At 37.3% G+C, this 16,035-nt stretch overlaps 1 protein-coding gene across 1 annotated transcript in view; it reads right to left on the minus strand.

Annotated features, from left to right (window-relative positions):
* Positions 1-238: 238 nt before the first annotated feature.
* Positions 239-16,035, minus strand: part of LOC125225207 (transmembrane protein 205) — a 38,478-nt gene continuing 22,681 nt past the window's right edge. The window contains exons 2-5 of the mRNA XM_048128808.1: positions 11,425-11,594; positions 6,611-6,774; positions 3,659-3,781; positions 239-2,435 (exon numbers count right to left, since the gene is read on the minus strand). Coding sequence (XP_047984765.1) covers positions 2,274-2,435; positions 3,659-3,781; positions 6,611-6,774; positions 11,425-11,594 — 619 coding nt within the window. The 3' untranslated portion in view covers positions 239-2,273. The remainder of the gene's footprint in view (positions 2,436-3,658; positions 3,782-6,610; positions 6,775-11,424; positions 11,595-16,035) is intronic.

Consider the following 16,035-nt stretch of genomic DNA (forward strand, 5'->3'; position numbering starts at 1 on the left):
AACTTGAGTAAAAGAGAAAGATCACCACAGTTTGTAAAGGGTAGTTGCGGTAAGAGCGATTTCAGGGCCATACGCAATAGCATCTAGGATGCTTGCTTTGAGAATGGGCTATTACTTTTTCTCTATAAAGATATACATATATAATCTATCTGCGTAGGTATACGATAAAAAACAAACTTATTTGAGTCTTCTTGTGAATTTATGGGGTTATGTTACTCAAAATAAATAACACGGCAAGTTCTTTATAGGTTTGTATTTGAATAGTTTTTTTCATTCTTCCAAATAAATAACAAAACTTACATTCTAACATTCAGATCATTGTTAAAAATAAAATATTAAAGAACAAATTAGATCCACTCCTTTAACGGCCGGCCCGTAGTAAAGCCCGAGCAAGAGTCGTTTTCAGTTTCACGAAATATCATCACAACGTAACAAAATAATTCAAATGCAAAAATATCAAGCATTAAACACTATTGGCAATTAATGATATGTACTTTATTCCTGTCTAATACAGTTAATATATTCTGGAATTGAAAACTATTGCGTTGAATCCAGATAAAAGTTGTGGATCTTCGATAATCCGGCCGGGGTCACAGAGAGCCTCCTAGGGGTAATAGATCTAATCGGTTCTTTATGATTGGAACTGAGGATACTATATATTTTATTGATGCATTTCGTCTAGTATGTACATGACTTAAAGGTTTAATATCATCTTTTTATTATCTATCGTTAGCATTCAAAGTTTTATAGCTCTGATAAACTTAGACTAACTATAAATTACAACAGTAATAAGGCTAATGCTTATTTATAAATGTAGAGCAAACGCTTATTTTTCTCACACCGAGACAAAATGACGAGTAGCTCTACTTTTAGAAGTAAGCATGGAATTAAATAAACCCCCTGTTAATTCTTTATGCTGCTTGATAGCTACGGGAAGGTCTATTAATCACTTTCATACAAATGCTCAGCGCATCACAATCGACGTGCGAGTAATTTGTGACACTCTCGCACGACTAGACCTTTCTGTCGCATTCTGCACAAAATATCGCGCAAAGCGCCAAACACACGCAGTCAACGCCAAGATTCTTGCTCCTGTATCACATCGCGCTTATATACACCTCGTAAATCCATGAACATCATGAACAGCTTTACTGAGACAGTGCAAAATCGAAATAGTGACTGCTTTTGGCGCCATCGCGCGTAGTTGCAGCCCTAACTTCCTGCGCACTAGGATCGTCGCAACGCTGGCAACACTACAGTTTCGCCAAAACATTATTTAATACATATATGTACACTACACTTAAAATTATTCATGGCAGTACCTTTGCAGGAAATTAGAGAGCGAACAACTAGAGTTTCAACATCAAGCAGCTCCGATGGCTCCGGCTGCAAATTCTTAATACAATAGGTCGTTCAGACCTTGGCAAGATCCGTAGGTAGACTACCTAAATGTCTGTTTACGTCTACATTTTTGTAGCTCGTGAAAAGTATATTTTAAAATGAGCTACATAAATGTAAACGTTCAAATTCACAACCACAGTGTATGAGCCTTAAGCCTATACAATTTGGAACTAAAGTTTCACACTTTTTTCGAACTACGAGCGACCAGCGCTTCCAGAGTATCTTTTCTACATCACACAAATTCGTCAATTTCCTATCTAAAAAATATAGACTTCACAGCCCGAGCCCCTACCTACTTTGCATTATTTTAATTAAATACAAATTAATCTTAAATAATACAATTGTAAATTAAATACCTATACCTACTAAAAACTACCGAAATAATAATTGGCAAATTCACAAGCATCGCTTGGCAGTAATAAGATTTTTATTTTTAACCGATTTTAAGCTTTAATTATACAGCTTTTTAGATAATTAACAATATTATTAATAGGAATACTGATTTCGTTGTAATAACTACATTATCTTTTTATTATGATGAAAACGTATAACATTTGTGTAGTTATAGATATGTTATTAGTTGTGGTTTTTGAGGTAGATTTTGACTAGATTTTACATTCGAAAATCCGATCAAAACTACTTGATTTATCATTTTACATCTGATTATAGTAACAGATAAATTTATTTAGCTACTGAGCAACACTATAAAAAAATCTGACCAATACTGCGCTGTTCGCATGTTACCATTGGTTTTGTCAATTGAGTCAGCTTTAAAAAACATTTTATACATAGTGTTGCCCCGTACTTAAACTAGCAGGTTGTCTCGTGCTTTCATCCGTGGGTGTCTGTGACTGTCATCACAGCGTCCAGGACTAGCGGCACATGGTATCGACGATCACCATGGTGGAGTATAGCGAGCAGCCGAGCGTCAGCATGGTGCCGACGGCGATGGTGGAGTGGTACGCGCGGAACGCCTTGAGGACGCGGAGGTAGCGCGGACAGTGCGCGAGCTCGCCGAGGATCAGGCGACCAACCTGGAACAAACACACGCGGATGTTAGCATAAAGTTTTTGAATAAGGTCCTGTTGTATCAACCACATACATATCAACGTCACGCAGCAGAGGTATATGGAGCTTTCATTCAATGTTTATCGAACGCTTTAATGGTGACAGACGGTTTGGTGCAACTGGCCCTAAGTTGTGTGATAGGTTTGAGACAACCATACTCTGGAGATATATGGAATTGGATCAAACTATCACTACTACTCCTACTCCTACTGGCCTTAGCGTCTATTTCAGATGATTTATGGATATTGCGTATCTCCTATGTAACTAAGAATAACAAAGTATTCAGAGTTCACTAATTTAATAGCTCACGGGTTAGGTATATGAACTAATAGGGTGGCTCTCAGAAACCGCCCACATAATTCGATGATACTGTAACTCGAGCCCGATATTACTCATCCGTTGCCACAATACCTATTCATTGCTTACACAATAATGCACCTGTCATGGCGCTGAATCGCCATTTCACTGGCACGTGTAAATATTGCCAATACTCAGTAATTAACATACGGTTTTAATAGTTTAATTTATTTACTAAACTTGTCGCTGATTTCATCATTGGTTGCTATGTGATGAACCCAAGTAGATTATAGGTACTTTGCACCTATGTTTAATATGTTTATTTATTATGCTCTATGTCCATTTAATTAAGCCTACTGACTAGGTTGTTTGCTTTTATCTAATGACTATAAATTAGAGAAAGGTCATCATCATCATCATCCTCCTTGCGTTATCCCGGCATTTACCACGGCTCATGGGAGCCTAGGGTCCGCTTTGACAACTAATCCCAAGATGTGGCGTAGGCACTAGTTTTTACGAAAGCGACTGCCATCTGACCTTCCAACCCGACGGGTAACTAGACCTTATTGGAATTAGTCCGGTTTCCTCACGATGTTTTTCCTTCACCGAAAAGCGACTGGCAAATATCAAATGGCAAATATCAAATTAGAGAAAGGTATTAGTATGTATTTTCTAAAGTGGAAGAAATTATTTGACACACCTTTCTACAGTTGAAATCGACTTAAGCAAAAATTTCTGAAGCTGGATTCTTTTGAATGCCACTCTCCTACCCTTCAACTATCACCACAAAAAGAAATCACGTCAATTAGTCGCTCCGTTTTGCCGTTAAAGAGGGAGAAACAAACAGACACACACACACTTCCCCATTTATAAAATTAATATGGATACCAACCTCCTGGCCGCCTCCGGCAGCCTCCTCCATGGAGGTCTTGATGTGCTTGGCGCGCAGCATGGGGCTCACGAGGCGCAGGCGCACGTACGCCTCTATCGCGAACACCGCCGTCAGCAGCGCGAACTGAAACAAGCAATAAGAAATTTATGTAAGTAAACCTATAAAAACTTGTGGGTATTAACCAGTCATCGTAACTTCTCCATCAATTTTGGTGCAGCATTGTCGATTTAAAGGAATATACCTACAGCTGGAATAGTTCTCTGGAGCAACATTGCAGGATTCGCCTGGGTGCTTTTTGGCACATTTGTAGCACCGTGCATCTAATCTGCATTGAGTTTGGATATGACATGACCAAAGCGCAAATCTTTCCTGTATTGAATTTCCTTAGAAAATACATGCATGAATTCCTTTATTTCTACCATGCTGGACCGAAATTGTTGGAAAAGTTACGATGTCTGGTTATTACCTTCCACTAGGTTTAACATATAGTGGTGGTGAAATGGTGGATGGGAGATTTTGAACGCAGTAGAGGTATACCAACTGTGCAAGAATTCAAACACCTACTAGAAGACAAATGGATGACACCGAACAGTATTTACGGACCATGGGGGTGATAATCTAGATAAAGAAACCCACGAATAGATCTGTTGCTGTAATGCCTTATCAATTAATTTAGCAAATATTACCTATAAGTCTTCAAAATATGATTTTATTTTATTTTTATTTTTATTTATTAAGGTCTGCCAACAGCGGTTACAATGATACATGGTTAGGTATACATGCCTTAGCATTTTAAGCTTATTGCACAACTAATTATAGGCAAACACCACTTGTGTAATCTTAAATTAAATTAACATTGAGTAGTTAAAAAAAAGGATAATTGCCGGTGGTTAAACAATTTTTTTTTTTGTGGGATAGGAGGCAAACGAGCAGACAGGTCGCCTGATGGTAAGCGATCACCGCCGCCCATGGACACCCGAAACACCAGAGGTGTTGGAGGTGCGTTGCCGGCCTTTAAGATGGGTGTACGCTCTTTTCTTGAAGATTTGAAGGTTTAAAAACTATTGTTAATTGCATTCAACAAATATAGTTTATCTAAGTCTGTGATTAATGTAATATGATTACGAACGCCAAGGCTAAATGAGTACATTCTTTGATCACTGGCAATGATAATAGAAAGAATCATGAATCATTGCGAATGCTAACAAACCAATCATTACATCATTAAAATATTAAATGCAATGAGATGCAAGTCATCATTGCACATTCTTATATCACAAGGTAAACCTTGGAAAAGCGCGAATTTGCCAAGACGACTACATGCAACCTTATGAAAGGTCATTCATTTCAAAATGATTTACCCAGAGCATAGGCCCTAAGGTCGGTTAATGAGCTTTCAATGCACAAAAATAGTGTTGTTTTGTATTAAAAGACTTAAGTTTTACACCGGAAAGTTTCGTACGTGATACTGAAGATGTTTTATTACCTATACTGTGACGTCATCAGCGAGAAAGCAATCTCCCAGGCGATATATCACCGTTTCCGTTATCGTCTTTGTGTTCCGACGGGCACGCGGCTGATTCGTGCACTTTTATTTGTGCAAAACAACTCGCGTAATAAATTGTATTCCCTAAGTTTTGTTTACCTATTTTATGTTAAGTTATGTTATAATACCATTGAAATAATCAGTCAATCTATTTAAATATATATCAATCAGCTACAATATTTTATTTTAAAAAGATTTATAATTTGCTAATAATAAAATGTATTATGTTTGCTCTCATCAGCAGCTGACTAGAGTAAATTATAAATTCGTAAAAAAACGTTGTACAGCAGCCAATTTAAAAAAAATGTAAAGCTCAGTTGTATCATGCACGTGACGTGATACAGCCAAAATAATTTTATATGTGGATTTCTAAAAGTACAACATTTATGTTGTCGCGATGTTTTGCAAATACGAGATTTTTTTAATGTGTTTATAAAGTTCATCCTTATTTGTTTCTTTTTGTGTCGATGTGTTGGAAAATCCACTTCAGTCTTGTAAAATTCATTTAACTATACCTAAGAATTCGTTAGAATCGTCAGTTTAAAAAAAATCAAAAATGGGCTTACCCTTGGCCACAGATTATTTCAACTTATTGGACTGTGATATACAATTAATAAATGGCGTACTTAATGCCAAATGATATTCTCTATCAATCAGCCAAGTTAAGTCTTTACATCTGCGATACATTTGTGACAATTTTAATATTTTTAAATAACAGAACTGAAAGTTTTCAATACAGTTGATCAGTTTTATCGGTCAGCAAATTAAGGCCAATGGCGGTGAGGTGAAAGGACTCGGTTTAATTGTCGCCTTATCTCTGAATATGATACGTTTTAGACCTTGTGTTTGAAAAGGTAATGCAGATTTAATTTGGCATTTAATATGCAATGCATTTTTAATTTAACGGGTAAGCGGTAAAAGAGTGAGTTCGATTAATCTAACTTCCAAGAGTTCCGACTCGTAAAGTTGAAACTGTCGGAAGTCAGAATCGCAGGGTTAAGCAAAATGCCACGATTTAAATAAATGGTCCTTTGAAAAAATGGAGATCCGCATATCTTATTTGTTTTATGAAGCTGTGTTTAAAGCGCTCGCAATAAAACCAGCTAAGGTTAATCAGCATGGAATCTATTCCCTACTGGTACATTACATTTTCCACTCCCAAGTTAGTAGTTGCGTTGGTCTCTCTCATATTGGCTATATATACAGCCATGAAAACCGTTGTCGCCCTATCTGGCACTGTTTATATAGTCTAGCCTAGCTCAATAGCATGAGGCACTGGTCCCACCGCGAGCTAGTAAGGTAATATGAGCTACTACTAGCTCGCGGTGGGACCACTGCCTGATGAAGATCTACTTGGTGAATAAAAGGTAACGGCATTGAATAAAAAGTATTAACCCTCAGCTCACCTGTATCCAGCTAGTGGTCTCGAACCGCGTGATGGTCTGCGTGCGGAAGTAGGCGAGCAGAGCGACGAGGCTCACGCAGGCATTGAAGGCGTAGTACACGGGGAACAGCGTCGTCTGCACGCGCCCGAACTCGTGCCGGGGCAGGTTGAAGTATAGCACAATGCCTGCAGAACAAGGAAACAGAGTTTATATTGTCTTCAACACATTTAGTGCTATGAATTATGATCGGATGGAGGGTTTATAATTAATCTAAAATTGTAAAAGGCAAACCGAAAATTATTGTTGTCTTCTAGAGGTAAATTGTAGGTTACGCCTTGCTCATTCTAAGACCTGATTTAGACGGCGTGCGAATTCGCATGCGATTTTATTGACATTGCGGGCTGTGAGGTTACATACAATTTTGCACCGCCATCAAATACCGCAATGTAATAAAACTCGTATGCGAGTACTCGTACCGTCTAAATTGTCACAGTGATGATATATAGCTATCGTTATAATTGTGAGTTGTGACACAGCCCGCTACGGGTGTCTGTACCACTACCACACCTCGGACACTGGCGATCAAATATATGAAAGAGGCGCGTTCCTAGCACACAGTCTAAGCTCGTATAGGTGAACGAGTACTATGCTTGTATGAGTGAAATATGACAGGTCGACTGTTCGCGTTTTTGACAGGTGGTAACTGTGAGGTAACCGAGAGGGGGTGGGCGGCACTTTCAGCGGGGAGCGGGAGTGGCCATACTGTACGATAGTACTCTTTAATATACTGTGGTACCACTATCACATCTCGGACACTGGCGATCAAATACCTATATGAAAGAGGTGCGTTCCTAGCACACATTCTAAGCTCGTGTAGGTGAACGCGTACCATGCTTGTATGACTGAGATATGACAGGTCGACTGTTCGCGTTTTTGACAGGCGGTAACTGTGAAGTAACCGAGAGGGGGTGGGCGGCACTTTCAGCGGGGAGCGGGAGTGGCCATACTGTACGATAGTACTCTTTATTATACTGTGCCACTATCATTGTATTGGATCTCAATAGTTAAGCTCTTATTAGGTATCATGAATCCGGTAAAAAAAATTACTGCTGGCATTTTTTTATTTTATTAAAAGTGCAGTTTTGCTAAAACTACTCATATCCCCCGAAACTTACTTAATTTATGCTAATTGCTTTAAATCAAGAAATAATCGATTCTTAACGTACCGAAGAATTCCGATTACGTCACTCGAATGAAATAAAAGGGCCGAATTCGTCGTGCAAATTGGTTCCGAGTAATCGTTTTCGCAGTTCCCACGCGCCCGTCAGACCACTTTGTACCACGAGTACCTACCTAACGAGTTAAATGGACGTACAAAAACGTGAGGGTAATATAAATAAAGAAGTCCATGTGGCAACAAAAATACTTATCCCTTGGGAACCTTAAATATTGAAAATGTATGACAACTTATATTTTGCTCTGGCGCAATACCTTCGTAAGTGTATATTGTAAGAGGTTTCACTTACGGAATGAAACCTTTTACAGCATTTTTATGTTTGCTGACTGGCTGGAAGTGTGGTTTAAATGTATGGATGCCCTTCACCAATAGGCCGTCTCTCTTACAATATATACCAGTATTACCAGTTACAAAGTAGGCAAGAGGTAAACTTTCGTTTAAATCTAATTATCGAGTATATTACGTATCAATGTCATTATTTACTTCTTGCGCAATTGTTAAATTCTTAAAAATCTTTAAAAATGTCACAATAATCACCTGGTATTAACCACGGTTATCGAATGAACCTTATTGCGATAGACATTTCAATAGGTAAAGTGCACCTACTATAATAGATAATGGGCAATAATAGGTAAAACACTCAAAATAAATAGGTAAACATGTTTGTTTCAGTTCAAGTTCTGAAAAACAAAACGTCAATGATGCGAAATTATATAAGTAATTTATGAAAAACAAACCTTATCTATTTTATAAGAAAACGGAACTAATAAAAGCCTATCATCATGTATTTGCGTATCAGTGCAATCTTCAACATTTATTAGTGGGTATTATACTTTATTGGACATTTATAGATTTCACTGGGTGTACCCGAGCACATATGAAGTACGAGTATATGGCTAAACATATATGGGTATGATTATAGATTTAAGATTAAAAATCCATTGTCTGCAGTTTTTTCTACTGGTATATTTAGGTGCGTGCCTTCGCTTGAACCACTACTGAGATTAACACCTTCGTAACTCGGCCCTAATCGAGTGAATTCCTCGACTAGTAGCGCCCTCTGGCGTGACGCATTTAGTCATAAATATAGTCTAGTACTTTTTTGTTTTCCGATATGAGTTCAACATGCCATTACAATAACAAAACGTCATTTGTTCGCAATAACAATGAAGGTCATATCAATAGGACCCGGAAGAGTCCCCCTCAGTCGACGCCCTGCCGTTGCCAATTTGCGAATCCAATTGATCGCAGACCACGAAAACAGATCGTGTTTCATACGTCATACTCATCATTCAATGTATCGATATGAAAATTATGACTCGCACGTTGAAACGAGTACTGAGTGACAGACGTAGAACGCTAACGAAAAGTCATGACACGATTTTCATAAATGTAATATTTAAGTTCAAATTGGCGATTACCTACAATTATTCCAACTCTTATACTAAGCTTCGTGATGGATCTTTTGATCACGAAATCACGAAAAAATAAACGTAACTATGTGCTTAAAAAGGAGAAAGTGGTAATTTAGGGATATTTTACAAGATATTACATCCTAATCATCCTATAGAAGTTAAGGGCTGTTTCCAGAGGTTTTACATAAATACCTACATTTAAATCGGCTACGAGACTTTTGGCACGATCGGGCTTAATTGGATCAATTCGGATTCTTATTGTAGATGTACTTACCTAATTCATTTTTAAATGTTTTATATTTTGTCACGTTTTAATCGGCATGGATACACGGTGATTATAGTTGTTAATTTAAAATGTTACTACCAAATATTAAGATTAAACTTCTCATAAAGGTACCACGGGTTTACCAGATGCGTCATTTCACATCTTTAATATCATATCAGATTTAGAAAGTCAGAGAAAAGCAATCTACGCAATCGGGGGAATCACGCAGAAAAACAAATATACACTGTGACTCTACGTATAAATAGTAAGTACCTATGAGATCCTTTCTACGCGTCCAGCAGGCGTAGCGCGTAGCCGAACGGCAATCGTCGACGCCAGACGCCGACAGAAATGCAGTCTAGCTCTGTCCCGCCCCCACCAATAGCCCAATACGCAAGAGCGATAGGGTTTACTGACGATTCGCCAAAAAACGTTTCCCAAAGTTTCACATCCCAAACTATTATTCCCAAATTATCATTTCCCAAATAAACGTTTGGCAAAACAACTTATCGCAAATTGACATTTAGCAAAACTTTTTTTGGCAAGTATTTGTTTCCCAAAATATTTACTTGGTCAAATTTCATTTTACCAAATATTATATAGTCAAAGGTATTGTTAGGCAAAATTTCCATTTCCCAATATATTGTAATTAAATGGCGCACTAGAAATTTGTTTGTTGATTTTATACTTGTGTCCAAGATTTGTGTGAAATAATGTGTATGTCGTACTTTTTTTCCTCCTGCTGCAAATGTCAAGGATGACATTTTCACTTACATGTCCGGATACATTTTATTAAAAAGAAACCTTATGTTTTCAAGGCCATTATGTTCTATTAATTTTTAATTACTTTAAAAAGCCATTTCCAGTTTGCTCACTGTCAACCTAACACGCTCCTCCTCGCTTCGCTCGTCGTCGCACCTAAACTGACCCTGTCGCGCACGAGTTTTCTGTTACAATACTAATAAAATTATTACATTACATTTATGCCTTGTAATATTTATTGTCAAACGTGGTTTTGCATGGTGTAATTTGTAGAAACATTTTTTGACAAAAAAATAGTTGACAAAATAATTTTGTCCAGTAATTAATTTGACAACAATAAAGTTGAGCAAACTTTTCTTGTCCAACTGAAGCCTTGGTAATAAAACTGAAATTATCATTTGACAATTTTAAGTTAAATTTGGCAAAAAAATCTTCGGTAAATTAAATTAATCCCGTAGAAATGAAAATGCAAATGCCTAAATATTTTCGAAATTTGCGATGTGAAATTTTGACCAAACATGTTTTTGGGATATAAGTTTTGCCATTAAAAACGTTTGCGAAATAAAGTTTTGTCTAAATAAAATTTGACTAAGTAAAATTGTGCCAAATGATAATTTGACCAAACAAATTCATTGCGAAACATACCTTTGCCAAACAATACTTTGGGAAATGAAACTATTGCGATATGATTATTGGGAAATGAAATTTGACGAAACATTTTTTGGCGAAACGGCAGGACACCGAGCGATAGACATAGATAGCTACGAAACAAAGATTGCGTTTGAGCATTTGGCTACGTACCCTGATACAATCTTGCATCAGTTGAGACTTTGAGACCGTCAGTTTAGAATCAAAGAAGCGATCTTTGACCCCCAAACTCATCAACTGATGACGCACGCGGCCAATCCCAATATACAATAACCAATGTGACGTGCTACACGACGGCGATGGCGCTCAAGCCACGGTCACATCACAGCTGCATCAGGACACCACCAACTACGGCTCCTATCCTATCACTTATATCATTATTTGTCTCTTCCATTAACTGACCGGAGCCCGGCGCCCGCAGGTTGCCCATGCCACGTGGAACGGTTCTGTTTGCGTCAGATAATATCAAGTGTATACTATCAAGGATTTGTCTCTAGTGCACACTCACCGGAGACTAACGTCATCCAGACTTGCGAGCCGAGGTGGATGGCCACGGCGATGACGTAGAGCGCGCGCCAGCCGCGCAGATTGCCCGTGCTGCCGGGCCGCGCCAGCCAGGCCAGGACCACTAGCGCTGCTAGCGCCAGGTGGAAGGGTTGTGATGTTCGCGTCAGGATCCTGTGGACAATATTAAAGAAATATAAATTCTTCTTCTTCTTCTTAGTCGTATACTCTTGTCAGAGTAGTCGTGGTCATTGGGGTCGTTGTGCTGCCTTTTTAATGGTTTCCCGCCATATTGCTCTATTTGCAGCGTTCCGCGCGCAGAGATTTAAGGGTGACCCGGTGAGAGCCCTCACTTAATAATATAAATTCACAGCATCAAATTCACGAAATACTCACTTAAATCATTTAAAGTTAATGTGAACATTACAATATGTGACACATTGATGGTTGCAAAAATATTTGACACGTATTTGTGGAGCTATAAGACAGTCACATATTTTTGCGGCCTTGGAAGAGTAACATATTAAATCAGATGACTGTACAATTTAAATATGTACATTAGGTAGGGTGAATGCCCTTGATTTTCATATAAATAACAAATAAGGTAGCTGTCAGCGCGTACATATTTACAGAATACCGCACGACTCACTTATTTACACGTAAGTACACAGTAAAGATATACGACCAAGCTCTTCAATTACTAGATACATCGACCCTGCCATATATTTAACGAGTGTTTTAATCATTCTATAAAACCAAGTCCATCATAAACTTTATTGGCATCGTGCTACTATAACTGCAACAAGTGCACATTATCCTACAGTCTACGCTTGCCTAGAGATTATAATTGGTTGGTTCCACTACGTAGCCTACACGTGTAGCGGCGTCGTGTAGTGTAGCTACAGCACGAATAGCACGATATCGCTGATTATTGCAAGTTATGGCGATGTTTCAAGTCCAAGCGTGACAGCTAGGTTACTTACTAGATTTTTACTTTGTTAAAATACTGAATTAGAATATATAGCGTCGCGTAGAAGGCTTAGACCTCCAAGCTAGATTAAAGATTATTATAGTTGGAACTTGGCTCTTTACATTAATTAATAGAGTAATAAATAGGCACTTCATTTAATACTTAAATACTTTGTACTAATTTATGCATAGGCAATACATCGATATGACAATTACAACTTGGTACATATGTCTAGACACATTTGTAAGTCGTCTTTCAGATCCTGGCGTATTGATACAAAGAGCAAATAAACAACAAATACTTATGATTGTCTGAACACGGTTCGGAAGCACGTACTGTGTTGTTTTGCTACATAACAGGTAAGGAATGCTAATATTTATTTAGTAGTTGTTAGGATTTCTTCTGTCAATAACAGGAGGCGTCAAATGACAAGTCAGTAAACAGCTATTGAGTTACTAAATACATTAAACAGAAAACGTGATAAAAAAATCATTAACATAATTCACATACTGGTAAAAATGTAAGAAATAAATAAGATAAGTATTGCCGAAGACTCGCTGATGATTTTGTCACACATAAAATGTAGGTACACGATTTTCTAAATTCTGTCAATACTGGTATGATAATTATGATCACAGTCAGCAAAGAGTTTCGAAGGCTTATCTAGTCACGGTCATCTGTATGGAGACCACTCAATGAAATTGTACTTTTGAGGCCTGACATACACTTTGGCAAGTAATGAATCATTGGCATTATATCTTAAGATAAAGATAACTTTCTATGACTCAACCAAGAAAAAAATGCAATTCTTTTTTTTTCACAATTGGCAAAGGTTGTTATCAAACAGCCAGTGGTCGACGTGCCGAAACGCACGTGGCTGGAAGCGAAGCCTGATAAGGCAGGGGACGACTATTGTAGATTATTGCCAAAATAACTGCAATGACGTATGTAAATCAATTCATGAATGAAATGCTAAATTAGTGTAGATCATTCATTGTGATTCGTCGTGCAATGATTAAGTAACTCGCTTTACCTACTTATATTTTTAACCCCCGTCGCAAAAACGACGGGGTGTTATAAGTTTGACGTGTCTGTCTGTCTGTCTGTGGCATCGTAGCTCCCGAACGGATGAACCAATTTAGATTTAGTTTCTTTTTGTTTGAAAGCTGAGTTAGTCGGGAGTGTTCTTAGCCAAGTTTCATGAAAAACGGTCCACCACTATGTCGCGGTTTGTCAAAATTTTAATTTTGTGGTTAGGTTATAATTGTTAATTAATTATAAAAATATTATATCGATAAGCTATAGGTAAATAGGTACGCATAAATACGATTAGGCTGGCTGGTGACGTTTCGTTAATACTGTAATAACCTGAACAAAATATAAACCGACTTTCTTTTTTAAATCGAAAGAAAGTCTGTACAGTAGGTACCTACGTCATCGTTGACTTTGGCACTGGCATTCAGCCAATCGTTCGAGTGATGTTTAATTACGGGTTACGACAGCGCGTGACAGTCAAAAGCCAACGACCGTTATCAAAGTCTATTAACTCGTCATTAACACCATATCAGCTACGGAACGACTATTATACATATGTATAGCTTTATCTTCAATATCACATGGACTTTACGAGAATATGATTAGTGTTCATTATGAGTAAAGAGGTTGCATGTATGACGATGTCGTAAAATGAATCTTTGCAGCATTGGTGCAGTTTCTGAAATACAACTAAAAAAAATACCTAATTAGTTATTTACATTTTATACATCTCTCCAGATTTTAAAGAACGTGACGGAAAAAATTTCAAGGATAAAATCTCAAGACTATAAAATGATAAAAAACTGAATACATTGAAGTTTTCCCATGAATATTAAACAAAGTTTGATTAATTCAACAGACTCTTAACTTTTTACTTGCAGTCGTTTACCGAGAAAGCGATTTACGATTCAATCGATCTTGAACTTCAAAAGGGACTGCAGTGAACGTGTGTGGCAAGTTTAAATTTTATTGGATTTTTACCTCTATAAGGCTAAATAAATATAGAACTCATACAACGTCTTGATAAAAATACAGAACCGAAGTTGAAAAAAAGATATTAAATAAACAAACTCTATCCTAAAACTGTGTCCTTTTGTTGTTACAAAAAAGTTTATTGAGATATATCTACAAGATTTAAAACTAGAAATGCAATCATCCCTTTGCCAAAGTATCTAGAATTCTAGAGCATGTTTCTCGAACCTGCGATCACGTAGTAAACTATTCACAAAGTGTTTTCATTTGTCAGTATAGTTGTGAGTCTTTATCTAAATGATTTATTTGTAATGAAACTAATGAATATGGGCTGACCTATTTGTAAAATGCAAGCGAGTGGTGATAAAATTGAAGTAACTCCTGTGGTCGTGATGCCACCTAACTACAGGATGCTAAAAATAATCTTTTCTGTTTTCTTAAATATGTTGATTTGGAAGTACTATACTAGACAGTGATATGAAGTGATCGGTAAAGTTTATGAATTGCAGGCCTGATACCTAATCAAGATTGTGGCCTCGGTGCGTGATGAATGGTCGTTGTATGGCCCGATTAGGATGATTACATTGATTACATGACCCAGTAAACGACAATGTTTCAGCCTCTCCTGTTAATATTTATTTACGTTACAGAATAGATGTGCCGTTCTCAAGCAAAAGGTATACATATTACATTGCCGCTTAAGCATAAGGACGTATAAAATACCTACCAAGCTCTACTGTGGTAAAATGTGGTACTTTTTACCTACGAACGTTATAGGTATATGTCGGTCAACGATAATAAAATCTGTAAGTTTATTGGTTCCATGCACTGAGATTACTTATAACCGACCGTATCAGTATAATCCTATTAACGCATAGTGCTCTTAGGGGCGGTTAATGTAGACACTTCATTTAAAAGTTTACTAGCTTATCAGCTACGAAAGAAACTGTCGTCACATAAACACATTTTCTTATATGCACTTTAGGCAGATTACACGATGAGAATGCCCTACGATGTTTAAAGATAAGCTTAATTTATTATCTTGAACCTAGCGTATAAAGTGCACGTTATATGACCAAGAAACTACTTGCTTATACACCGGCTAAGTTTAATAAACGTAGGTAATTGCGTATATGCGTTTGCGTTGCGACTACTACGTATTGCTCATGTTTTCAAATTTTATTGTAACTCAATATTTAGGTATTATATAGGTCAGTGCTTGGAAATTTTAGTCTAATAATTAGATGAATAAGCAATTTGATTTGAGGTGAGTAGACGACCTAGGGAAGATTTTAAATTCACCCGCAATATTAACATCTAATATTCATGCACTACTGTCAATTTAAATTCCACTAATTAATATATTCAATTATATCATAAACAAGTCCACAGGATCCCTAATTTCTAGCGCTCGTATTTCAAAAATGGCATCTCGCAATTTTCCACGGGATATTGAGATATTTGAGATGGAAAATCTTGAGTTCGATATTCTAAAACCGGCCCTCTGGCTAATACTATGACTGTCAGACATATGACGCTGCCGCGAATCAAACTTTCGGCCTTATAAGCAAAGCAGTACAACTTTAACCGCAATACAACGGTGAAATTATAAATAGACAAGGCAGGCAATTATGGTCG

Source organism: Leguminivora glycinivorella, chromosome 4, assembly GCF_023078275.1.
Source record: "Leguminivora glycinivorella isolate SPB_JAAS2020 chromosome 4, LegGlyc_1.1, whole genome shotgun sequence".
NCBI classification, from domain to species: Eukaryota; Metazoa; Arthropoda; class Insecta; order Lepidoptera; family Tortricidae; genus Leguminivora; species Leguminivora glycinivorella.